The 27,927-nt window shown below is 34.7% G+C and overlaps 1 protein-coding gene across 1 annotated transcript in view; it reads left to right on the forward strand.

The window, feature by feature from the left end:
- The window catches only part of Non1 (nucleolar GTP-binding protein 1), a 74,503-nt gene that overhangs the window by 28,427 nt on the left and 18,149 nt on the right, over positions 1-27,927 (forward strand). Inside the window, exons 3-8 of the mRNA XM_089099244.1 lie at positions 4,311-4,749; positions 8,050-8,205; positions 13,137-13,472; positions 16,055-16,186; positions 20,505-20,642; positions 23,600-23,737. Of these exons, the coding sequence (XP_088955370.1) occupies positions 4,311-4,749; positions 8,050-8,205; positions 13,137-13,472; positions 16,055-16,186; positions 20,505-20,642; positions 23,600-23,737 (1,339 nt within the window). The remainder of the gene's footprint in view (positions 1-4,310; positions 4,750-8,049; positions 8,206-13,136; positions 13,473-16,054; positions 16,187-20,504; positions 20,643-23,599; positions 23,738-27,927) is intronic.

Raw genomic sequence — 27,927 nt, forward strand, 5'->3', positions numbered from 1 at the left:
TTTAATTCGCTCACAGGAATACTACTTCCGTTGGACAGAGTCTCCATGTTAGAAAGAGTCCTGAATACGAAGCTGTGTGTGATTGACAAATTGAACAGATATGGAGGCAAACCCGAAAAGGTTTCCTATTTCCAAAAGAATTGTTGACTTTGGCTAGGTTGGCATGGTCAAAATACCCAGACTCTGTGGATAGGAAGGTAAAATAGAAAGCTGCTGAACGAAGCGTCCAAGACAAAGAAAGGAAACTGAACCTATTTGATATATCTAGCAATAAAAAAAGCCAGATGGGCTTGAGGATTCATTGTAAGAAAAGCGGGCCTCTGAAAAACAAAAGCGAGTAATTGTTGATGCCCTCTTGAAAGAGGCCACCGATCGCCTACGGAGAGCGGTAGCCTCAATGGATTCTGTGGACATCACCATGGCAAATTCCCTACTAGATAATGCCATGAAAACGCGAGAAGACGAAAAAAACGAAACCGATGAAAAAGTACGGGCTGAAAAGGACATACAAAAGAAGAATTCAGACCTCATAAGCAAGTTCACTAATCTCTCAAAAAAGTCGAAGAAGTGAATGGGTTAGCTTGCAAGCTGAACTCTTATGGATTTTTTTTTAATTGATCTAGTCTTGAAGTTGCTTTCCTTTTTTTTGTTTTAAATAAACATAACTGAAAATTTGAAGGAAAAAATATGGAGAAACAAAGACAACTGACCTGTCTCATGGGAAAATGAGTCTCTTCCAGGCTCGTGAATATGATGATTCTTAGGGTGACTTGGTCACCGTTTCTGATTCATAAGCAAACGAGTATTTTAATCATGAATGGCAATCCAAATCTCTTCCAACTTTTGTCCCGGATTGGTTCTTTTTTTTTCAACCCTATAAGTCCCTTGACAGGTCGTCAAATCCCTTTTCTAATGAGCAGGAATCATTCTGAGTCCTGACAGTGGTATTTGCTATGACTCCCTGGTGAATACAAGAATGAGTTTTATACAGGATGCATAAGAGTAGACCCCGAAGCCGCGCCGAAAAGTCGGCGGCGCGCCGCCGAAAAAAACGGGGGCGTGCCACCGACCGTCCATCAGCGCGCTGACGCCGCCGCTGATTCTATCGGCGGCGGCGTCACTAATACGCCGCCATTTTTTTTCTCTTTTTTGCTTATCGATATCGACCTCCGAGCTTCAACCGTCATCCCGGCTAATCTGTTTCTTAAAGATAAATACTGTTATCTTGGGCTCGCCATGTATATCGGTTCGTAAGAAGGAGAAGAAGAAATTTTTCTTGAAACAAAAATTCTACCTTCCACTTTAGAATTCTGTTTATTTTTCTTTCTGATTTTTCGGATGAAAAGAGGTAGGTAAAAGAGCATTAGGCGGTTCAGGATGTTATCATAGGCAGCACAATCGCGCTGCTTAAGCAAAGAACAATGTTAGCACAATGTATTATTTGTTTGTTTTGTTGTTGTTTTTTTTCATACCAGGGCAATTCGTGTCGAAGGAGTTGTCGTAGAAACTTTGAAAAGGGCTCATTCGATTGGAAATTGGAATAGCTAGTGCCCTGTTTAATAGTCGAAAGTGATTGGAAGGTAGCTAACACCCCTTCCACGCCCACCATTTCCCCAAACACATCCAATCAAAATTCTAAGATAGCCATTTTGTTCAGAGTAACTGATTTTCAGAGAGAAAATATGTTTTTGAGGAGGTTACTCCCCCGCAACCCTTAGGGCAAAGGTTTTAAGTTATGCCCTGGGGGTATATAAGAACGATGTTGGCACAATGTATTATTTATTTTTTTTTTCTTTAGACCAGGGCACTTCGTATCGAAGAAGTTGTCTTAGAAACTTCTAAAATGGCTCATTCAACTGGAAATTGGAGTGGCTTGTGCCCTTTTTAATAGTCGAAAGTGATTGGAAGGCGGCTAACACCCCTTCCACGCTCACCACTTCCCCAAACACATCCAATCTAAATTTTGAGACAGCCATTTTGTTTAACGTAGTTGAGAGTTCTGGAAATTAGGTCTTAGAGGATGACAACCACCCTCACAGCCCTTAGGGTAAGCGTTGTAATTTATGCTCTAGGGGCATATAAGGTGTTAATAGAAAGCATTGTCGTAGAAACCCAAAAAGGGATCATTTGATTGGAAATCGAAAGGCCTAGAGCCCTTTTTAACAATCGAAAGTGATTGGAAGGCATGACATTTTTATAGTAAAGATAGATGTGGGTATAAGATAAGGTAATCTTATCTTATCATATAATGTATCATTTTTGTTGTTGTTGTTGTTGTTTAGACGAGGGCACTTCTTATCGAAGGAGTTGTCGTAGGAACTTTGAAAAGGGCTCATTCGATTGAAAATAGAAAGGGCAGATGTCCTTTTTAATAGTCGAAAGTGATTGGAGGGAAACTAATCCCCCTCCCACGCCCACCCTCCCATTTGCCTTTATGTTTAAAAAGTTAATGTTGCCTTAAGATTAAATCAAAATGCACTGTGTTAATGCTAATTTCAAATAAGGGATCTCAGCAGTATCCCCAGAACGACCGAGGGTATTATGTTCAAACTTTTGAGGCTACTTCTGCTCTTAAAATATAACCAAATCAAAATAGTGTAATTGTATCCAATCTATCAAAGAAAGTAAACAGATTTTTTTTTCGAATGGTATGAAGTTTTCCATTTCAGGTCAACTAGATGAGGTATGAAACTAAATTAAACACTACTATTTGTAACCAGATTTTTAAAAGGGTCTGTGTTGTTAAAAATTGCTGGAAATTTTTTCCAGCATACAAATAGCAGGCCAAACTATAAATTCTTAATAAAACGAAAAGATTTAAAGTATTATTTTCCTTTTCCCTGAAAAGACTATTTCAATATAAAATGAACAGAAATTAATTGAAAAAACTGTTTCCACAAAATAAGTTTTTCAAAGAAAAGTAAAGAACTCTATTAAATAAAAATGAGCAAAAATAAAACCAAATAATCTACCAAGCGTGAAACTACCCCAAATCAGCATCGATAAATAAATGAAACCCAAAACGAACAGATACAATAGATAACCGAGTCAAACTCAAAACGAGCAGAAATTGACATAATTTGGGTTCAAAACCCCCATGCCTTCCCAAGCCCAGAATATAATTTGCTCTTTACTGAAAAAAAAAATACAAATGAATGTGCATTGTCAGTTTAATATACATATAATGATATTTAGCAATGAAAATCTTAACATTATTTGATTTATTAAAGTTATAAAAGTAAAAACAGTTACATTTTTTAGTAAAGTGCAAATTATGCTCTGGCCTTGGGGATGCAAAGGGGTTTTGAGCCCAACTTATGTTAATTTTTGATCGTTTTAAGTTTGACTCGGTTACTTGTTGTAATTTCTGTTCGTTTTAGGTTTCATGTATTTATGGATACTCAATGGCTCCAGGAAAAGCAAACAAACCCACTTTTGTTACATCAGTTGTTACTGAAGTGATATAACCGCTAATTTAAAATAGTTGGTAAGCCATGGCATCTGACTTGTATACAGTGTTTTTTCGATGTTGTTATTTGTTTTTTCACTTCCTTTTCGTATGTATTTGATGAACAGGAGATATTTGAACCTCAAACTTTGAAAGTTATACACACATTAGCCGAAATCATTAATAAGAAGAAAATGACTAAACACAGGATTTTATAGGAACAATGCGATGTTAAACATAAACACAACGGGTTTTCCTGGGTCTAGTGGCTAAAAATGAGGATTCTACTTGGTCTGATCGACGGTGCACATACACACTTCCTGCACGGCCCAACAAATTCCTAGTTTGTCATATTGTTCTTGCACGTTTTTAGCCAAACATTTTAAAATCCCCATTAAAATCAAGTTGAGGTTTAATGGTCTTGGTGAAGTGGAATTTTTATTATTATTTTTAATCGAAAAATCGGCGCGCCGCCAAAAAATTTCGGTGCGCATGGCGGTGCGCCGCTGCCGATACTAAATCACGCATTCGCCGCCGTCATGTCGGCGTGGCGCGGCTTCAGGGACTACATAAGAGGCTATTACTTGCTACCCATGAAAAATTTTGATCGATTTTTTCTTGTTTTTTTTTTCATCAGCAGCTATGCCTAAGGGGAGGTGGAAAATATATTAGAAACAACTGATTTGTCGGCTTTCAAATCATTAACAAAAACTGAAGGTATTCCTTTTAAACTTGAGTATAAGCTAACCTATTTTTCATAAATTGCAAGAAGTTGAGTTTCTTTTTGGTTTACTATCAATACGGCAAATACTAATTCAAATAGGCAATGTAAATCATTTTGCTTATTTTATTTTCTTTACAGAATGGCTACAATTATGAAGCGTCAAGGACAGAGCTTGCAATATCTTGAAGAAGTAAGGCAGCATCTTTCACGTCTACCTTCCATTGATCCACATACAAGAACACTTCTCATAACTGGTTTCCCTAACGTTGGGAAATCCTCTTTCATTAATAAAATTACGAGAGCTGACGTTGAAGTTCAACCTTATGCTTTTACAACCAAGTCATTATATGTTGGCCACACTGATTACAAATACCTTCGGTGGCAGGTGATTGATACACCTGGTATCTTAGATCATCCACTGGAAGACAGGAACACAATTGAAATGCAAGCTATCGCTGCCTTAGCTCACCTTCGGGCTTGTATTTTGTATGTCATGGATATATCAGAGCAATGTGGTCATTCTTTGGAAGAGCAAGCTCATTTGTTTGATAGTATCAAGCCACTTTTTACAAATAAGGTATGTACATATTAATGAAATATTTTTTTATATTTATTGTTTTATATTCATTTTTTTTATATTCATTGTTTTATATTCATCAAGAGTAGACCAGTGTTAAAAAAAAAATTTTTAAAGAAGATTTTTTTTAGTCAGACATAACTGTAAGCCAGTCATGCACATTTTGTTCACCTTTCCTGCTATGTTTAGCTATATGGGTTCGGGAGGATGAAATCCCCTGATGCCTCAGCTTTAAAGGGGCCCAGTGTAAGATATTATTAATGCGTGAATTTACGCCACAAGTTTTTATCAGTCTCTCTTAAAAGATTTTTTTATGAATTGGGTTTCAACTGGATAAAAAAGGTAATAATATCGCAGCTAGGCTTTTTTTCATTTTTTAAGCATGATTTCCTATAATCTATTTATAATTGACTTGTATTTGTTGTTCTGAGGAACTTTAAATAAATTTTTGACCTAGCAAGAGTCCTTTCAAGGAGTTGACAAACAACACTTAAGAAGTCTGCAGATCTGTGTGGTAAATTAAAATTTAAATTACTTAATTGTAGAGTTAAAAACTAAAAAGTTAGAAACTGTTGCGCTAATCTAATTAGCTAGTGAGAGCTTACGATATAAATTAAAAATTAAATTGGGTCTTGCAGCAAAAAAAAAGTGCATATAATTGAAGAATTTAATTGCTTTAGAGAGCCATGGAATTGTCACGTGGAGTTTTTTTTAAAACTAACATTATCATGAGGCTTATCTTAGTATTATGTTAATACTTGCTTTAAAGTGAGTTGACAGGTGTGGTGACCCTGATTCAAGTACCCAGGGCTTATTCAATGACCAGTCACCTTTATTTGTTTTGGTACTGTTAAGAGAGAAAAAAAAATAAAGCGGGGGTAGTAAAAGGCAGGGGGGAGGGGAGAAATTTGACATTCGGGCCAACTAGCAGCTTTTGATGGTTGTCTCGATGAGCTAGTATATGCTGGAGCCTATGGACCCCTCATGATTTAGGGTCTAAATTTGCATTGTGATGTTTATTACAGCTCTTATTAAATGTTACCGTACGAATTTTTTCATTTAGCTCAGTATATCTCTTGTTAGAAAGGAATTGTAAGAACATTAAAATCCAAGAAAACAAATTAGCCTAATTTTGGTGTCCCCTCCTCCTGATTTAAGACCTATTATCAAAGACAATGGACCTCGGTTTGAGTTCTTTATTTATCATCAGGGGGAGGGGTGTATATGTGCTTACTTTGATATCTTTATAGAATATGATCTATCCAAGAGGGACTTAAAAATTCATTAGAATTCATTGCCACTTTTGATTTTGGTTCTGTTAGTTTGGCTTTCTTCCTTGCAATTTTTTATTTTTCTTGTTTTAGTTTTTACTTAAATTTTAGCATTGATTATGCTGAAAATAGTAATTTTGTAGCTTTTGGAGATTTAATTGTAATGTCTGATTCCATGAAGAAGGATTTAGTGTCCTTAATCAGGCTGTAACAAGGAAAAATAAGAGACAGATCTAATTGATATATTATTTCAAATGCGTTTTTGTTGCATCTGAATTAGTTCTAATCTAAAAAATATAAAAAAAATGTGTTTTTTTAAGGCTTACTGAAGATATTTGAGTTCTAATTACATTAAGATACTTTTAATGCCACATTTATGTATAAACCTCTTCAAGTTTTGGCAAATAAAAAAGCTAATAAGCTTTTGGGCTAAAATTTCTTTCCATTGGCAATAACATTTTAAAAGCGACTACATTCACTAACATAATATGGTGATATCAAAGCACCAAGAACGCACATCATTCGGACCTTTAACAGTGTCTGGTAAAAAAATTGTATTAAAAGCTTAAAATGATTCTACCATGTAATGCAGCTGTCTGTAGGAAACGTTATGTCAGTTATTATTATTTTTTTTTTTTTGTTTCAAATAAACCTTGCATTAGAATTTTCTGGAACTGGATAATCAAATTTGTATGCAGCAATTCACATGCAGCCACACTACTTATTTAGCCGCCTTATTATAAAGCAGTTCAATTGCATAGTAAGGGAATAATTGGTAATCTTTGACATTTTTTTTTTTTTCTGTATGTTTCTTTTTTGTCAGTTCAGAAAGTTCAGTTACAACTTCGATATTTGGTGTTCAGCATTTTTTCTATTTGAACCGAAAGAATCTTTCCTTTTTTTATTTTTGTCATTTTGCCGAATTGAAAATTCTCATTTTTATTTGGTTTTATGAAATAAATAATAAATGGCAAAAATGCAGTCCTTAAATAGAGCACTGTCATTCTTTCGTGGTCTTCTTAGCCCAACCACTAACGAAAGTAAACTTTAACCTCCTAGCACGCGAAAACCTCTTAAATATGTTTCTCATTACTAGTTTAAAAGCGCGAAATTCCTAAAAAGCAAATGATTAGTAGTCAACTGTAGTATCTTATATATGTCTATTGCTAAACTTGATTTGGTAATGTGACCGTCTAAAATGTCAAGTAATCTTGGAATTAGGTTCGAGGCATCGATGTGAAATTGGGGATAGAATTAGAATCCGGGAGTCTTTGTTATCTTCCCATCACTACTTATTGTCACATGCATATGTCACAGGCAAAATACATTGTGCCTTGGCTGTAGGGAATCTCTTGGTTATAGCCGACGCCTTTACCCAAATACTTGTCTATCTCCTTTATAGGGATAATCATTGGTATATGGAGTAAGACGACGCCATAGCACACATTAATAAGCTGCTAGTAACTCCAAAGTGAATGTTGTGATGGGGGATTTCTACAAATCCTTAAGTGAAAACTTCAATTTTTTTTCAAAAAAATAATCAACTGCTTGTAGTCCTCTGCTATATAGGGACTCAAAATGTCTTCATTGGACTTTTAAAAGAGTGCAGCCTCTTTCAAGAGTAAAAGAGGCTGCACCCAAACATTAAACATTACAGTTTGCACAATTCATGACGGGGGGATAGGGGCTGTTGTCCTGTTGAGTATGCTAGACTATATGATGAACACTTGCAGTTCCAGATCCCACTCCGCTGCAGGGAATCGAAGGAAGGATTCATTGCATAAGATTGGCCCAAAGAATGCACCTTTTCTCCTTCCAAGGAAAATTGTGACCTAAATTATGTTTATCTTGTGTTTTGACCTATTCTGGGGGAAAACCCTGTAATTAACCATCTCCTAGGGGATTGCCCTGTGGGTATCTATGGCCTAAGTAGTTTGGGCTCTCACATTCACTGAGAACTTAAAGTTTTTAAATGCATTCAGTGCTGGTTATTTTTAACATATAATTTTCTTTTTCGTTTTATGTCTAGCCTCTTGTGGTAGTTCTTAACAAAATTGATGTAGTTAGACTGGATGAACTCAGTGAAGATAACAAGAAGATAATTGACCAATTTGAAAAGGACAATATACCCGTAATACCAATGTCTGCACTCTCTGAAGAAGGTGTTATGAAAGTGAAAACAGAAGTGAGTGTCTTCTTCTATTTTCCTTTTTTTGTCCTAATTTTTAGTTTTGCAGTTGCTGACTATGGTATAACCCTCAGTAAATTGTTATAGTGGCTTGTACTGCAAAGTATAGATACTTATTAGTAAATACTCATAAGTGCAAATATTGATCAGCATTACTCATGAATAATAAAGGGGAAATGGGAGCTTGTCTTTTTTGTTGAAGAAAGGAGGCTTGGTAGATGTCTTAATAACACAAAGTAAGAAAAAAATGGAGGGACCTGTTTGGGGGGGAGTTTAGAAATGTCATGATTCTTTCTTTTTTAAAAAGGGAGAAGCACAAATCGTTTCTTTGTAGCAATATTTCTCTTTAGCTATAACCAAGATAATTCCATGATATTTAATGCAGTATCCCCCTTGATCTTCTGCAGAGTAGTCAATAGTAGAAGCGATAAGTGAAACGAAAAAAAAAACATATAAAATAATGATATAGAAAATATAAGAAAAAGAAAACCAAGCGTTTGGTTCTTCCTTTTTTACCTTTTTTCTCAGTTTCATCCTTTTTTTAAATTATCTTGTTTTTCTTTTTATGAATAAGATTTGGCACTAATAATTATAGTTGAAGTAGCAGTGATAAAATAAAATGTAAAATTTTAAAATCTGGTAAATGTAAATTTGGTATCAAGTGCCCTTATAACCATGCCATTATGATATTTAATCTTGAAAAGTGCAATCAAATCAGACATAGAGTTTGTTCCCGTTTTTTACAATAAGCACGACCGAAAAAAATGCTTGTTTTTTACCTTTATGACTAGGAAAGTACTCTGGAAAATTTAATTACAAGTATTCATAAACTACAGTATTTGAGGTTGGACAGTCCCCTCTGTTGGAGCCCGTCGTAAACCCAACCTAGCGTAGGGAACCCCGTTTTTACGCAGTATTTTGGGCGCTACTCTCCCTTATTAAATATCCCTAAATGCCCACAATCTTCTTCCATGTTCATAGCCTTTACAGGCTCCTTGCTTCCGTCGTCCAAAACCTTCCAGCACTTGGCTATCAGTTACTTCTTCTATCTTCTTTTCTTTTTTTTCCCCGTTGTAGATAGACAAAAGAACTTGAAAAACTAAAAGAATGAAGCGTCTGCCCTTTGCATACCTGTTATCCCCCATTAGTGCTTTTAGTGGGCTTCTAAAAGGCCTCTGATCTTTTCAACGAGATTACCAAGTTGGGCAATTTCCACAGACATGAAAACAGGGTTTTATAACTCCTTAAAAAAAGAGAAACAGCCGGGTTTTGAAGGGTTTTGTCCTGTTTTCCAAACTCCTATATTCTGGAAACTGTATGAGGGATTCTTTTCTGATGGGCTAAAGAGAAAAAATAATGCGTCTCTTTGATCTGAGTGTATTTGGAAATCTAAAATCAACTCCTACTTCCCATCATTCTATTTTTTTGTTGATTCCATTAGAAAATACTTGGAAAACCAAGTACTTGTCTCAATCCCATGTCCATTAATTTCCAAATAGCCTTTGGTCTTGTTAATCATAGTGTATAAATACGAATTTGTCAACGAATTTGATGTCGAGTTCTTCTTTGCAGAACTGTGTCACCGAATGCAATATTGTCTTGTTTCTTGTGAAACTGGCTGCTTCTTTCTTATAAAACTGATCACAGTTAGTCAAATATGTGAATTATTATTCCCATTTGCTCCTTGTCCAGACTGGAGTACCCCAAGGTACTGTCCTAGGTTTTGTTGTTTTTTCTGTTAGCCTCGGTAAGGAATTTCCCAGCAGATGGAAATCTATTGATGATCTGATGGTCGTAGAAACTAGCTGTAAAGCTTAACCAGTGACCCTTTGAGGATCCTCAATGACATTGTATGTGATGCCTCAGACCTAGACATGAGAGTCAACCCTTCTAAAGTCGCATAGTGTCGATAAGTTTCCTTACATTTCCCCCTTGTTCTTAATTCTATCCCTCCTACAATTTCTGTATCTTCCTTAAAATCCTTGGCATCACATTTTTTTATAATTTAAAGTGGGATATTTTTTTGCCAGAAGAAAGATCACGGATGCGTGTTTATTTTATTTTATTTATTTTTTTCAGGGGTGATCGTATTGACCCAGTGATCCTAGAATATCAAGAGGGCTCATTCGAACGGAAATTAAAGATTCTAGTGCCATTTTTAATTAACAAAAAAAATTGGAGGGCAACTAGGCCCCGTCCCCTGCCTTTTTTATCTCCAAATCGTCCAATTAAAATTTTTGAGTTAGTCATTTTGTTTATTATAGTTGTAAGGCCCGTTAACTATGTCTTTGGTTGTAACATAACCCCCCCCCGCACAGCCCCAAGAAAAAGGTTTTTAAGTTATAAATTCGCCCATTATTTACGAATAGCTTTTGTTGTTGGGGTGTAGGTATACATTTTCGGATGGGGGGGGGGCAAATTCTCTGATGGGAGTTTTTCCATGGGGAGGGTTTCCAGGGAGTGAACTTGTCAGGGGAAATTATACACTGGGGGAATTTACCAGAATTCTTATACAAAATGTATTTCTGTGTCTTGCTTTCTCTTTTCCGTCTCAATTTTAAGCGCGTAGTGTTTCAGCGTAATTGTCCAGGGTACATTTTCACCAGGATTGAATTGTCTAGAGGATATTTCAGTGGGGAGGGGGTTTCTCCATGGACGTGGGGCCAAGCTTCCTGGCATTATTTAAAAAAACGATCAGAAATTTAAAAAACAAGTTTTTTCAACTGAAAGTAAGGAGCAACATTAAAACGAACAGAAATTACTACATATATAAAAGGGGTTGCCCCCTCCTCAAAACCTCGCTCTTCACGCTAAAGTTGGAATTTTGTCCCGATTCTTTAAGAATGACTCCTGAAACACAAGGGCCATTTAATTAGAACAATAAGACGCTTTTTCAAAAGTACTAAAAAACTTAAGCGTAAAGAGCGAGGTGTTGAGGAGGGGGCAACCCCTTTACATATGTAGTAATTTCTGTTCGTTTTAAGTTTTAATGTTGCTCTTTAATTTCAGTTGAAAAAACTTGTTTGTTTTTTTATTTAATCCAAGTAAGAAACATCATGCATAAAGTTAATCCAGCTAAAAGCTATTGCTTGTCCAGTTTGGCACCCTTGCATTTCCCGGGAAGGATAAAATAAAATTGAGTTAATAAAAAAAAAGAGCCATAAATATCCCAATAGTTTCCTTCTTCCTTGTTATATATACCGCTTCCCTCGTTTGCTCTGTCTTTCTGTCTTTGTTAGTCTTGTAAATTTTACTATGTTTATTTATTTTTAATCTTTTTGACGTATTTTGGCTTAACTTTTATGTGCTAATGAATTCTTTAGCAGGTTTTGGATCAATTTTTGTTTTATTAAATGTTGATTGATGTCAAACTTTTTTCTATCCTTAAAGTACCTGTACAGGCTAGTTAACTAAGGATATTTTCTGTCATGGGGATTTTTTTCTTTTAAGTTTTTATCTTGAATTTGGTTTAGGTATTTGGGACTCACCTTTGAGCCCTGGGCTTCATTTCCTGTTTTATTGTCTCTTTTTCTTCTATTTTTCCTGGTTTACTTTTTAATTTCTCCCTCTACCTGCTTGATTCTTTTTTTATTCTTCTCATTTGTTTTCCTTTCTTCATCAGGTGATGTACTGCTTTGCATTCGAGGCTTCCTATCCACTAAATGTACTATTAATTTGTTTTTATATCATTGTTGTGATATGGTTGTTAATTATTTATCGATTATTAATTATTGTATGGAAATATATTGATTGTGTTCATTATTTAAAATTATAAATTTTATATATAATATATTGTTATATGTTGTAGAATATACAATTAATTTATATATATATATATATATATATATATATATATATATATATATATATATATATATATATATATATATATATATATATATATATATATATATATATATATATATATATATATATATACCGTATATATATGTATTTGTATATATATATATAACTATTATATTATAAAAATTATATTAACATATTATCATAAATATGATTATTAATGTTTATTAATCTGATCAATACATTCTGTTTCACTTTGCCGAAAGAAAAAAAAAAAGTCTTGTCTATTTACTACCATCAAGAATTAAAATCACATACTTTAGATGCACATGTGCTTAGTAACTTTTAAGATTAATAAATAATGCAGAACTCTTGATATAGGGTTTTGCTATCATCAAAGCCTAAACATCAACAATTGGCAACAACTAACAGATTGAGGCCGTTATTGTTTCAGATAATCGGTTTGTAATGTAATTACTGAGGGGGGAAGTAACTCCTTGGTTTTGTTCTGAATTTTTTTTTTTTTTAACCAAAGTTCTGAGCAACTTTTTTTGTATTCTTATTCTACAATTCTCTTGATTTTACCTTTGACTCTTTATTAGTTGGTAATTACAGTAGTCTTTTTTCATTTTTACTTCTGATAGGATCACTTAGTAACCAATTTTATTTTACCATTTTTTTTTAAGGAAAATGAGCTTCTCTTCTGTCTTTTTCTTTATTTTTTGTCTTTTTCGTGCTTCTAATTTTATTCTTTAGTCCTTTTTAAAGGTCACAATATTTTTTATCTATTTTCCTGTTGAGGTTTTAGTTGCAGTAAGTTACGGAAAAAATGCTCTTTTTTATTGTTACATCAAAGTTTTTTTATGTATTGTAGTTATTATATATCTTATTTATAACTTTGTAACTAATATTTTGATATTCTGAGCTTGTAACAACTTTAAATTTTACCTTTTTGATCTATCTGCTCATTTTATAACATGACTGTCAGTTCTAAAACGCCTATTTTTCTTTTGTCTGTCATATGTTCTTATGTCTGTTTCATTATTTATCTTTTTTTTTTTGTTTAAATTAAATGTGTTTACTTGTCGAATAAAATATTCACGTATACTAATCTTGATTCACAGGCCTGTGATATGCTACTTGCTCATCGTGTAGAAGCCAAGTTAAAATCTAAAAATTTCGACGGTATTTTAAATCGTGTTCACGTTGCTATGCCTAAACCCCGAGATGGCGTTCATCGTCCTCCCGTAATCCCAGAAGGCGCTTTGAAAAAGAAGTTAGAGAAGGCATCAAAATTAAAGAAAAGGACAGAACGAGATATTGAATTGGAGCTGGGTGACGACTACACTTTGGATTTGAAGAAGAACTACGACCTTCCAGAGGAATACAAGTATGATGTAGTCCCAGAATTTTGGTTGAATAAAAATATTGCGGATTATATTGATCCAGGTATTATGCAGGTAAGAAAAAACTACTCTTTTTTTTTTTTTATATTTTTTTTTTTTTTTGTTAACATAAAAGCAAATACGAGAGGATTTCACCGCCAGTAATTTTCTTTTTGACAAGGACTATTATTTATTATTATTTATAAAGAGAAATAAATATTATTTACCTATTCCCATCAAATTTGAGGAGTACAAAAGATAAGTGAATAAAGTTAGAAAAAAAGACGCCAACAAATCAAACAAGGTAATTATTTACGAAAGAAACTGGAAAAACAATAACGCAACACTATGGGCCAAGAAAATAACTGAATAGAATGCAGCAAATAAAAATGATGAAAAGATAAGCATTTACTACATAAAGGAAGAAAAGTAAAGGAAGACAAAGTACATTCTGGAAAAAAAGTAAAACTTTTTGCATAGAGTGAGTATTTTCATATTGACGGTAAAAATAATCCATTCTAATCTAGCTATTGTCAGCAACTTACTGATTTTAAATCTAGAGACTAGCCCAGTATTACCAAACAATTTGGAAAGCTAAGCAAAAATTCACTAGTATTTGAAATAACAAACGGGAATTGAAAGATAATCGTAAACTCTAAAGTGGCAAAAAAGAGGGAAGGGTCAAAGAACATGCGGGAGGGCTGCTGCGTCAAAAGAGACCTAAAATACCACGTAATCGTATTTTTCTTCTAAATGCTTCTTGAATGTGTAAATTTAGCTTCGTCTTAATATCCCGAGGTAAAGTGCAATATGGGCCCGAAAAGTGGATGAAGTTTTGCTAGGTGTTTTCCCGAGAAATTGTCTACGTTTTGTTCTGGGTACCTGGCTGACTGACCGTATTTCAAACAGTAGGCTATACGAAAAGTATAGTTCAATCCCGCTTTCTAGGGCTATAATGACATAAAGGTTGAGATGGCTAGGACACGTTCTGTGGAGGAAGTATGACAGATTGCCGAAGATTGTCCTTTTTAGTCAACCGTATAGGGCTAATCGGAAAGGAGGTCGTCCGTGGCTGGGGTGGGAGGAAGTCATAAAGAAAGACTTAAGGGAACAGGAACTTACTGGGAGGATGTAAAGAGCTTTTAATAGATTGGGATGAAGGTGGAGTGTGCGTAACTGTGTGGGCCTCAGGCGGTTTGGTGCTGCGATGAGTTGTTAGTAGTGATAATAGTAAAGTGCAATAAGGCAACATATGATAAAAATGAGCTTCAGAAACCAAATTTAAATATTTTTATGGCAAAATAGTTCAACTTACCCATTAAAATTAAGACGAAAATAGAACTGGCACCCCACACATGAGAAAAAGAAGACCGTGAACCTTTAATTTATCACTCGTAGGTTTTTTTAATTTGCGCTCCATGTGGATAAACAGCATTGAATAAATACAGTTCAAAATAAATTCCCAAACTGAATAGTAAAAATTTAATCAGTAAAATAATGCATTATAAACTTTTATAGAAGCTAGGCATTGCCATCGACAGTCAGACATGAGCCGGCATGGTCATGTCGGCCAGGAAGTGCACCACCATTGCAATTTCTGGCTGAAGGGCCATGAAAGCACTGCCGGTTTGGACTTTAAGGGCCTAGTGCCGCATCCTTTACCTTTTTTACCAACATAGTCATTCTGACAGACACTAGAATAGAATTTTCTAGCAGATGAGGAGCTTGTTCCAGAAGCTTGAATCCTCTTAATTCATGCTCTAAAAGACACCGAAGAGGAATCTAGAAAACCCTACGCAACTGAAGGAAAAAAGGAGAAGAATTTGGATATAGTCATTGATGCCAGGGTTGCCACCCCTAATGATTTATCACCATTTCTAGGGATTTTTTTATTGCCTAAAGTAAAAAATCACTAAATCACCACAGAAATCACTAGATTATTGAAGAAAACCACGAAATCAACCACATAATTACTAAAATATAGTGATTGTTTTAACCGATCGGCAACCCTGATTGATGCATCCTTAGTTTTTTAACAGGATTTGCCACTTCGTCTCGTCGTTACTTTGACTTATAGATCGGGTATGTGCCGTTTATTTTTTGGGACTGACAGAAAGCTTCTGGTACCTTAAAAAATTCAGACTATAAGAAATACATCTCTTGCTTCTATAAAACTCGTGTTCTAGAATTCACACATAATTAGATGGTGGTATAAAATTGTATACGGTACATGATAATGTGGGGATCATTATCCGTGGTACCATAATTTGAAGATAATGTCAAAATTTGGGATGAATCGTATTTTTAGCAGAGTTGCCGCGCTAAATAGTAAGCTTTGGATAACAAATAAAGGGTGAGTACCAGGACCTCAGGCCTGGGTTGTCGACCATAGCAAGGGAAAGGATTCGACAAAAGCCGGTGAAGCCTGCTTTTATAAATGGCACTTTCCCCGCGAAGTGACGTTCCCTTATTTGGACGAACCTAGTTCAAGCTAAAAGACTTCATCTTTAAAATAAAAAGTCAAATGAATAATTATTTTTTAAGTCAAACAAATAATGCTAAAATAAAAATAAAAAGTCTATAAAATCATATTACAATAAAAGTGAAAGCTAAACAAAGTTAATAAAAAATTATTCTTAATTTTGTGTAATTTTCAGAAACTTGAGGAATTGGAACGTGAAGAAGAATTGAGGGTTAATGCCGGTGTATATGCCAGTGAGAGTGAGGAAGAAGATGAAGAAATGGCTGAAATATCACGACTAGCATCTAAGATCAGAGAAAAGAAAAAGGTAAGAAGGCTTAAAATACTAATTCCAAAATATACAGCAGGGTTTATTCTGACTAATAAAATTATCAATTTAAGCAATTATCTGGCTAGAAAAAACATGTACAGTATTACCATTTATCTTTCCAACACACAACCTTGTTCAAAACATTTATCCTTAAAAAAAAAGGTTTCTTTGGTTCCAGTGCAACTTTTGGGCAGAATTTGAAAATGGCAGTGAATATTTTGCCAACGTCCACAGTTTCTGCTAAATAATTTTTAGAGTTTTATCATGGGAAATTTTGGTATTATAGAAAAAAAAACTTTCTTCCAACCATCGCTTTTGTGAAGCATAAGTATTTTTTCCTGTCTGTAATGATCAAAATTTCATTCCATAAAAAAGTTAATAACTATTACGTTAAACTGAAAGAACGAAGAAATCTATATTCTCGTTTTTGAATTCAAATAACGTTTCGTTTGCCATGTTTTCCAAGCAGTTTAGCCTCTTTTTTAAATTATAATTTCACATGCAAAAATTCAGTGTTAAAATTTCTTCTTGAATCGTATCATTTTATATAAGGGGTAAAAAAAAAAATTTAAATCTCTGCACCTAATTGCTAGCTTAACTGTTGGTGAACATCATTTTGAGGAAAAGGTAGTATAACATAACAAAAATTGATATAGGAAACGAAAACTTGAATATGCGAGTTTTCAAATATATTGTAATTTATTCAATACCTAATTAGATAAGTTAGCACGAGATATATCACCTGGTATTTTCTGGAACCCTTGTCTACATAGATCTCGAGAAGGAAGGAATGAAAAACCGACATAACAATTGCCATTTGAACCTAAAGGTACTTTCTGGCATTTAAACCCATGAGCCAATTTCCAAGCACTGTTTGCCAAGCTGTTCTCAAACAGAGCATTCGATCATACTTTTATTCTTTTTATCCTTGTTTCCCAGCTCATGAGCATATTTCCCTTTGAGATAAGCATAGCAAGAGATTTCGGCAATTGTTTCAGATGTGCGAAAATGTCAGATATAACCTTTAGACATGATAGCCCCGATATTCCTCGAGACATTAAGGCTGTGCAGATTGTAAAATCCTTGGATAGTTTGAAGAATCTGAACATTTAGTTTTATTCCTCTGAGACGTTTTCTAGATGGCAGTACATTGTTTTTAATATCAAATTGACAAATAAAAAATTGGACATCTTATATTTTAATCATCAAAGTAAAGACATTTTTACCCCTTGAACTCATCTTAGGTCTACTCATATCTGGAAACCGCATTTATGTATTATTTTCTTTCGGGTGTTTTAAATTATGAAGTTTTAAGGGAGTTTTACCAAATTTTCGTCTGTGTTGCCACGTTGAATCGTAAAAAATGAATAAGCAAAACTAATTCGATAAAGTTGACATTGTTTTCGTCTGTAAATTTTCAAAACTTAACAATCTGTAATTTCCCAAAGAGAGTTACACATTTAAAGGAAGCTATAACTTCTTAAATGTTTGGCAGCATAAGCTATTAGCTTAATTTCTGCTGATTTTTCACCCTAATTTTGTTGATTAAAAAAAATTGTGCTCTGGCCAAATTGTGCTACTGCCAAAAACTGTATAACAACGTATGGAGGTCTTTTTCACTTTCCTAATTTTTTTTTTTTTTATATATATATATATAGGCTATGTATTTGAGTAAGTTTCTGGTTAAGCAATTCAAACAATCCGATTCCATTTTCACTATCTTTGGTATTATACAGGATATATAGTAGCTACAAAAAAACCGTACTGGTCACAATTTCCATATTTTAGAGCAGTGCAGTAATTCTACCAATAACCAATTGAGGAATTCGAATGTGTATAGTAATTAAAAAAGGGGTTTTGGGTTTTGATTTTGTAATTTAGGAATTATTTGAAAGTTAATTTTCAATTTCAAGATTCGTTTCAACTTTGTTTTCCAGGCGTACTTTAGGAGTAACGGAAATTTTAGCTTTACTCATGGATCTGCCTTGGAAGTTTTAGGTTAGAATGTAACTCAGGCTATTGCATAACGCTATGATACATAATCCTTTGACAGTTATCGCATAATGCTTATGATACTTAACAGTGGCGTCAAGTCGCGGAAAGGGGGCGGGGGCAAAAATGAATTTTATAGAATGTGGGGGATCAATTACTTTGTTTTCAATTGAAATCCAAATGAAATCCCCTGTCCCAATTGAAGCCACTGATATTTAATTTACCAAGGTGCTATATCTGCTGTTTTGCAATGGAATCAAAAATAGTTAACTAGTTAAATCTAGTATTCCTTTGAGAATTTTTGTTTTATATTGTTGAACGCGGAAGGTTAGTGAAGGTTTCACTTTAAATTCTGAGTAACTCTCCTCCCCCTTCGAGAAACTCTTCCCAACTCTCATGGGAGCGTTTAAAAGCACCAAATCTACTACGATTTGATTGGAGCGTTGCTGTATTTAATTTAACAGTTAGTAGCAGTGCTAAAGAGTAAACTGCAGTTACGAAAACAGAAAATTACCATGGTGAGATGAGAAACAGGTAAATTTATTATCTGCAACTTAATGTAACATTTATTATTTGGATGTCAGAATTAATTTATTTCTTTTATATACCCTCTTGAATACATGTGGAATGTTCAAATTCTTTATGTCAATAAGGAAAAGGATGTCTCATGTCTATGTCCCCCTCCCGTCTCCAGACCCATCGATATTTTTATCCTATTCTCGATATATATTGCTGCATATGTGCTTAGTCATGTGCTAAGTCGATCGAGATGCTTTTGTCGCTCTGTTTTAATTCTTCAAGAGAACGGTCAAGAGAGAGTTATTTAGTGTTGAAAAAGGAGCACAGTCGAAATGTAACAATTTAAATTATTTTATATATGCTATAGACTTGACTGAGCCTTGATTTTTTAGACTTGACATGACTAGCCTTTTTGGCTGTATTGGGCCTTCTTTTCTTATGGAAATTCGATGAATATGGTGATGATATTTTGGCTGGTTTGGCATGGTCGGAGTAGCTGGTGAAGGTTACAAGTTTGAAAGTTTTCATCTCTTGCGAGGTCGACTTTGGGGGCGCTTGCCGTGTACTCGCCCTTCGAAGGTGATTTTTGGTAACTGATTAGTTAATATGTGTTGGATTTGACCAAGCCAGCGGAGTTGTTGACTTCTTATCCGGTCCATGATGGTGCGGGAGCAACGAAACTACGGGAATTTGCGGAGGTTTTCTTTCGATACTCCATCTACGAAGGTGATCCCCACTGTACTGTGAAGGCATTTGGTTTCGAATGCGGAGATTCTTCCTTCATTATCAGCCCTTTATTGTTCAAGTGGCACTTGGGTGTAAAGCAAGGGTTATTATTTGTGAGCTAAAGAGTCGGACTTTGAAAGATGTTCAAAATGCCTTGCTTTTTTAGATTCATAGTAGGCCTTTGAAGTTGGAATTGACCAGGCCAAATTTTTGTCAGATCGATTTTGATTAACTTTTGCTAGGAGTTAAGAGACTGCCTTGGTAGAAAAAGATTCGGCATTGTCACTTATTCTTCTTTTACTGTTATGTTAGCAGCTTTTCACGCAGGGTCTCGAGATGCTCACATGACCTTGGTTTTAATTGTATTATTTTTTTTGTATCTAGTTGCATAGGAGATTAACAACCAGTGAAAACAGGCAGAAAATAGAAATATTTTGGTTGAAGACTTCCGCTTATCTCTTCTTCCTGCAAAAAAAACAACAGACAGACTTAAGATCTACGAAACGGAACAAAATAACCGACAACAAGAATAAAGAGTCACCTTCAAATTTGAACTGTGGAAATTCAAACCCGGTTTTTACTGACTGTGATAGTGAATCCACTGATTGTGAATTTCCAATGTCGCTTTGGAATTTATTTTCGCCTATGATCCAAAGATTTTCCCAGCCTATCCTCGCTTACCGTCCAAGCCGAGTGGTTAGCGCGCTAGACTTGAGTCCCTTTGTCCGCGAGGACAGGGTTTCGAGTCCTGGTGTCGCTGGTAATTTGGTTTGGAATGAGTGTCAGCGGTGTGACTCTGTAAGCTTAGCTAGAGTCGACCCAGCTGTAAATGGGTACCTGGAAAAATGTGTTGGGGGGGGGGGGGCTTCACGGGAAGCGTCGGATGATTAGCCCCCAACCACGCATTGAACTCCCGGCTGAAGGTAGAGAATCAGGAGATCCGTACCTGCTTTACGCTGACCATTGGTTAGCATGCGAAAAAGTTTTTTTTTTTTTATCCAAAAAAGAATCGAATCAGATATTCTAAACTGAATATTGAATATATATGTATTTATACAAGTTTGTTGCTCATTTGCAGATAATGAAAGTTGAGGCTATCGTTGACAAAAGGAAAGGGAATATGATGCCAAGAGCTAGTCGAAAGCGTGAACGTTCCGTTTCACGTCTTCGTGAAGAAATGGAAAATCTCGGAGTGGACATGTCCAACACTGGAAGCGTAAGTTTCTCTTATTCTTTTTTCGTTTACGCTTTTTTATTGAAAATAATCTGTTAAAAGAAAGTATTTTTTTTTAATTTCGCTTTGGTTTATATCTACATTGACTTGTGTATCAATGATCAAGTAGCTCCTAGACTGAAATTGTCAAAATAATACCCTTTTTCAGTATTTTTTTTTTTTTTTTTTAGAATAAAGTGTTTAAAAGAAATTTAAGTTCACTTTATTATTTTTAGTTTTTAATTAAAAATGAATATAGTTTTAAAAGTAGATTTAAAAATTCATTAAATAAAATTTTTAAATTGTTGGGTTTAGCTTTATTGTCTTGGAAAAACTCGCAAGATAATTGTACTGTTACATGATATTGTACTGTTTTCAGTTGTTTCTCAGCGTATAGATACCCTCCATAAATATTATACAGACACTCTGAAATAAGAAAATTTAAATTTTTTAAAATATTTTCTTCACAACAGATTCTAACCCTTCATACTCAGTTTTGATGTTTAAACTTTTTATGGAACTAATAATTGTTTCCGAAATTGTGCTTGCGAAACGATTTTGTTTCTGATTTGTAAGTTTAGCAGAAAGTTTGTGGCAACTTTTATTTTTAATAGTTTTTTTTTTTTTTTTTTATTTTTTTTTTTTTTTTTTTTTTTTTTGCTAATGGAAAGATTTAGCACGAGAAGATACCCAATTATATTGTGTGTGTGTGTATGTTTATGTGATTCTGTGTAGTTTGAAGACTTGGTTTATCAGTCAACCCTTAATGCTAACGAGCCTAACAATAGCACTCCAAGGGACTACAAATCTGGGGCGTAATTTTTTATGTTTGAGGAGGGCAGAATTCAGTTTGCCTCCCCCCCCCCACTGAAAATTAGTGTCTTCAAAAATCTTGTAAAAACTAAAGTAAGCCCGCATAATTCAAGCATTCACAGAAACGGGTCAAGTTTTTTTTTGGTATATTTTCACCTTTATGGTACTATATGGCTCATTTTTCAGTTTTCACATTCATTTTTTATCGATCTTGGAAAATTGGCTCCAACTTTGCCCCAACAAATACGATGCATTTTGAAAAAAAATATACAAATCCCTAAATAACTTTATAATCAACAATATTTAGATAATTAGATTAAACAAATCAATTGAGACATATTACATTTTTGATTGAACGTTCCGGTTGTTGATATTGATTAAGGTTTTATCTACTTCTTCTTCGAATGTCAGTTCAATTATACGTTCAATTCTGTCCCAATCCATTTTTTCGTCCTTCCAATGAATTTAATAGAGCACTGAAGAAGATGAAACAGACAAATAGGTTATTTTTTAAATTGTTACAAAAATAGGAAATCATCTTAAAGGCAATGTTTATGGTTAACATCTATTAAGAAAATGATCTTCTGGAAGAAAAAAAAACCATTAATAATACAGGGGTTCTGTAAAGGAGAAGGGCAACCTTATTCGCAGGTTGCTCAGTTAACTTGCGAAACAAGGTTTTTTTGCTGTGAATTAAGTTTAGATTTGATTGATCGTTCACTTAAGTTTGACTAAAGCATTAAAGGTTGACTGATAAGATTCGTACCGTTCTTTTATTTTAGTGAAGGTTAGCCCCTCACTTCCACATGTGTGTCGATAGTGAGCAATTTTGTAAACAAAAGTTCGAACAAATAAGTCATGGCAGATCTATTTTACATATTTGAGACTCGTATGAGAATCTGTAATTAGCAAGTATTGCTAGTGAATTTCGTGATTCATTTGGATAGCAACAATGGCTATTAAAATATTTTATTTGCGTGCTCATTATAGATGTTGTTTACTATAATTATAGTTGTGTTGTAATTTCAGCGTGGCTTTAGTCACGTAAGACTGGAAATAAATGTTAAAATTTTCTCCTTATTTTATCATCTAATATTTCTTCTTATTTTTCATTTGTCTAAAATTGTTTTCAAATTTTTTTTTTTTTATTTTTTTTTTCTTAGAATGAACTTTCTTGCTTTAAAAGGCTAAGGCTACCTTAAGACATGTTAAGACGAAAGAAACCGTTAATTGCAAGTATCCAACAACATCAAAGAACCGTTTTAGTTAAAACAAAGAATCGAATAATAAAATAGTTGTTTGTACTGATGAACAAAAAAAGTTGGTTCTAAGTATGTGAACGTCTTCTCTTTCGTCTTCTCTTTAGTTCATATTGTTCTTCAAACTGTTTAAGCTCTGTTCTATATTTAATTTATAAGTATTACTGCTACCACTACTTCTAGCAACTCACTGCCAAGCCGCATGAGGCCAACACAGCGACGTACGCTCGTCCTCTATCCCAATCTATTGTATTTACACCCTCCCAGGAAGTTCCCATTTCCCTCAATTCCTTCTTTATGATATCCTCCCACCCCATTTATGGACGATCTGCTTTCCGTTTAGCCCTAGGCGGTTGGCCAAAGAGCACAATTCTTGGCAATCTGTTGTCCTTCATCTGCAGAACCTGCCCTAGTCATTTTAACCTTTCTATCATTATAGTCCTAGAAAGCTGGATTGAACCACACTTTTCGTACAGTCTACTGTTTGAAATACTGTCAGTCAGTCGGGTACCCAAAACGATCCATAGGCAATTTCTCTGGAGAACATCTAGCAAAACTTCCTTCTTTTTTTGGAGCACTCATTCCTCCGTTTTTTGGAACACCCTTCGGAACCCTATTTGACCACTGTCATCACTGTAGCTTCCAATATCCTAATATTAGTTCGCAGACTTATCTTCCTATTCTTATGAGTAATGTTGCTGTTAAAACGAAATGAAAGTAGAATAATGGTCTAATTCATTTACAAATTCCGTCTTATTAAAGTGCTGTCTTGATTAAATTTCTTAATCAAAAGTTTTGCTCCTTATCATCTTTCCATTTCATTTTCATTATAAATGAAAAGGCAGTATGATTTAAGAAATTATTCAGTATTGTTACTACTAATTTTAGGCCAACTTCACCAAGACGGATAGGTCGAAGTCACGGTCAGCTCGACCTCTGAAAAAAGCCCGTGCAGACAGTGAGGGTCGGATCAGAAGTGCATCTCGTTCTGTTCCTAGGTCTGAAATGGGTGTCAAAGACAAAGCGGTAAGTTTTTTTCTTCTTCTTTTTTTTTCTCTCTGTCTATCTTTCTTTCTTTCTTTCTTTCTTTCTTTTCTGCCAGATCTGAGTCTTACTGTTTAAAGCAAACATAAACAGCTAATAATATGTTTTTATTGCTATATTTGCCGCTAAGTTAGTTGTTTGGCAAACATGATGATCGGTTATTTGACATGTATTATTGAACTTTCGCTCGGGACATGTAAACAAGATTGTTTTTCCTTTCATAGAAACAGTAAATGTTTTCGATACAAGTGGTTTCTGATGTAATATAAACCAAAATTACAGTATTCATAAAAAATATAGAACGAACGGTGTGTAAGTCCTGTGTAACAAAACAAAATTAAAATGAGTGCATCACTACTGCTTATGGGAGTGGGGGGACCCTCCCACCCTGATATTAGTTTGTACTACAGTTAATGGCTCTAAGGCACTTCATGATTTAACCCTCCTCGAATCAAAGAATATAAAATGTTGTGTCATAATTTTGCCTAAATACAATACAAATTGAAAAGAACTTTATGAGGAGAAAAATTGCGTCCGTGTTTTTTTTTTTTTTTTTTTTTTTTTTTTTTTTTTTTTTTAGTTGGGTTGCCAAAGATTGCCCTTGTCGGTCAACCGCCTAGGACCAAACAAAATGCAAATCGTCTCCGAGTGGGGTGGAAGGATGTCGTAAGGATAGATTTAAGGCAAATTGAAATTATCTGGGAGGGTGTAAAGAGGGAGGCTCTGAATAAACTAGGATGGAGGAAGAGCGTGCGTAGCTGTGTGCCTCAGGTGGCTTGGGGCTGCAGTGAATTGTTAATAATAGTATTAGTTGTCGCAGGGTAGGGTGCCTAAAAGATCTTTAGCAAATATTATGCATTGCCGGTTGTTTCTTATTCGTTTTGGTCTAAAATGACAGAATTTGACGTTTCGGGGTTTTGGTTTAGGAGGGGAGGTGCCCGTTGAGGCTTTAAGCTGGTTTATATGGTGCTTGCCAGACGAAAATTATCATTTTTCTGCAATAACATAAAAGGGACGGAACCATACACGAGAGAATGAAAAACGAACTGTTTGAATAACTACAAACGATAGAAACATGAAGGTATAGCCTAATACTAAAGAAAATGCCCATCACTTCATTAGAATTCAGATAAGCCATGGGCCACTTACCATTTCTTCTTTTTATTGCTTTCACTTAGTGTTGAAACTGCAATTTCTGGATCTGCGGTGCCATATTTAATATTAAATCTTAAGTGGTGTGTTGGAAAAATCTGCATAACCGATAGATAGGGATAGTTGTGGCTCAGATGAATTTTACTTACAGCTACAGGAACAAATAGACAGGATCCTAGGTAGAAATATGGTATTTTCATTAGGGAATTTTAATGCCCACACTTGTAGAAATAGGGATAGATGGTATCCTAGCTTACGTAAATTCTGTGGTGGAAAAGAAGAAAATAATGGTTAAAGGCTGCTGCTATTTTTTATATATTTATTTGTTTATTTCCCTCAAAATTGAGGAGTGTGTAAAACACATAAATGGAATTGCAAAAGAAAAATGAAATACTTCAACAAACGAAACAAAGCATCAATATAAATATGCTTAATACTATAGCTGAATAAAATACGTAAGAAAAACACAACAACAAAAAATGAAACATTATTTAAATTCTAGAAAAAAGGAAAAGGCTGTGCATAAAGAGAAAATTTTCAGACTTATGATAAAAATTATCCCTCTTAATCCTTGCTAATTCCAATGGCTCTTTAATTTTAAATCTCAAAACTAATTCTGTGTTTCTAAAACAAATTGGAAAACCAAGTAAAAATTTACAGTATTTAAAATAGCAAACGCGAAGTTAAGACAAATTGCAAATTTTAAAGTCTCGAAAAGGAAGGGCAGGATAGAGAACATGGGGGAGGGGAGCTGCATTAAAAAGAGAACCTAAATTATCACGAAAATAGAGATCACGAAGCCGTATTATTGAGTCAAATTCCTTTGTAATTTTTTCTTGAATATTTAAAAATAGAATTGACTTCGAATTTCGAGCTGAAGCACAATAACGTAATCTCAGATAAAGAACAGTATCAGAAACCGGAAATGAAGTACTCCAGTTGCAAATTAATTCTGCTCAGTTATTGTTAATGATGGAAAATATTGAAATTTTTTAAGAATGATAGAAAGGTCTCTATGTTTAACCTTACTGGAAAAGGTATTAAAATTATTGATTGAACTATCTTTAGAACGACTCAATAAAATAATACCATCAGCATATGCAATAAAAGACACATCCCGCTCCAAAGAGATAGATGTTGTAGATAGTGAACGAAGACACTCCGCCAAACATATACATAGACACTACAGGTCATGGAGCCTTTTTCAGGCATGGAGCCTTTGTGGGGATTTGTAGATTGTTGCGTCATTATTGTACTGTTATATGCAAAATAAATCTCTATCTATCTATATATTAAAAATATAAGGGGATAAAACTCCACCTTGTCTAACTCCCTGACCAACAGGAATTGGATTGGAAAAAGAATCAGAAGCAGCAATTTTTGTCCTAAGCCCCCTATACCAGGATCTGAGAAATCTAACCACAGAAAGGGGAATCCCCCCGACTAATTAGGGCTAAAAAGGGGGAAGCATGTGAATTATTGTCAAAGGCTCCTTTTATATCCATTAAAGATGTGTGAAGCGGGGAGCCAGAAGACCTTGATACATTAATATTTGTATCAAATATTGCATGTGCGTGGTCACAGTCCATTCCTTTTTTGAAACCTACTTGATTAAGGGCAACATCCAAACGTTCGAAAAGACCCTATACACACAATTCAAAAAGCTTACCCATTATAGAACCATTTGTTATTGGTCTATAAGAATCACAAGATTGGAGATCTCTTTTACTGGATTTTGGGGTAGGAGTTACCACCCCAACCTTAAAAGATGAAGGAACATTACCAGACTTGAGGATAAGATTTTAAAAATTGGAAAGAAGAAAAGGAAAAGAAATGGGAGCCAAATTGACATGAATGGATCCCATTCTCGTCTTGAAAAGATTGTGGTTTTTATTTACGACATTCACCTAATAAACAGTCAAACGAAATAGAAAAATCATGCAAATTGAAAAAAAAAACTATTCAAAATTTGATCAACACGCAGAAGTTGTTTCGAATCCAATTGGGCAATAAAATTACTATGCAACGTAAATTCTTCAAAAGACAAATCATCGTGATAATCGTAGCAATTAACTAAAATACAATCAAAAAGTTTGCAAGCAAGAGAAGATTCATCAGCGCAAGATAAAATAGCACTGGAACATATTTAGCAACATCACCCGCTGGGCAACCTCCAGTAGGCCTTGCAGGAACCGTAAAAATATCGTGTAAACTTGTAAGGGAACTTAACATATTCAACGAATGGTTCAATAAAGGGTGTTCTTGCAAACATAATATTGAACTATTTTCATGAACAAATTCATTCAGGACTGCAAATTTGCCAACAACTTCATTCGAATTAAAGGATCTAACTGTAGAAACTGTATTCATTTAGGAAACTTCTTCATAGCAGGGCAACTGAAACTATAGGATGGATGCTTATTCGAGTGGGCAACTAATCATGTTATCGCAAGGAGCAGCTTTTGTTGATTTATGATTTCCACTGCAGCGAGCGCGCTTCAGAATAGCAGAATCACAGTCCTTATCAATGTAAAAGAAACTTTGACATGCAAAACATCTTTTAGGAATCATTTTGTCTGTCTCAACTCTGAAGAACTCATAACCAAACTTAATCCCATGGACGATATAATACTTCAAAAATGCTTCAGATTCAAATGACATGTTAACCGTTCTCAACTTTCCAAGCCGCCTGAACTCTAAGATCCCGGGCAAAGTGGCTGCTAGAGTTTTGATGTCAAACTCTATATCCACACCACGGATTATTCCGTAAAATTTTGGCTTTCTTAAACTAATGACAGCTAGAGAAAGACCCGTTAGATCAGAGGAAAACGTTTTTCCCATATTCAGCCGCTACAGTAATATAGATCAAATCACTGGTCTTCTTTATATCTCTGATACAGCTCGGACCGAACTTGTCTAATTCATTTTTCCTGGAAATAGGATCACCTAACGAGGTTGGCGGGTGGCGGGTTAGCGATAGTAATAGTCTCTACTCAACCAGATCTGTCGGGGAGGAAAGG

Source organism: Artemia sp. Qi Xiang Cuo, chromosome 13, assembly GCF_049724085.1.
Source record: "Artemia sp. Qi Xiang Cuo chromosome 13, ASM4972408v1, whole genome shotgun sequence".
Taxonomy (NCBI): domain Eukaryota; kingdom Metazoa; phylum Arthropoda; class Branchiopoda; order Anostraca; family Artemiidae; genus Artemia; species Artemia sp. Qi Xiang Cuo.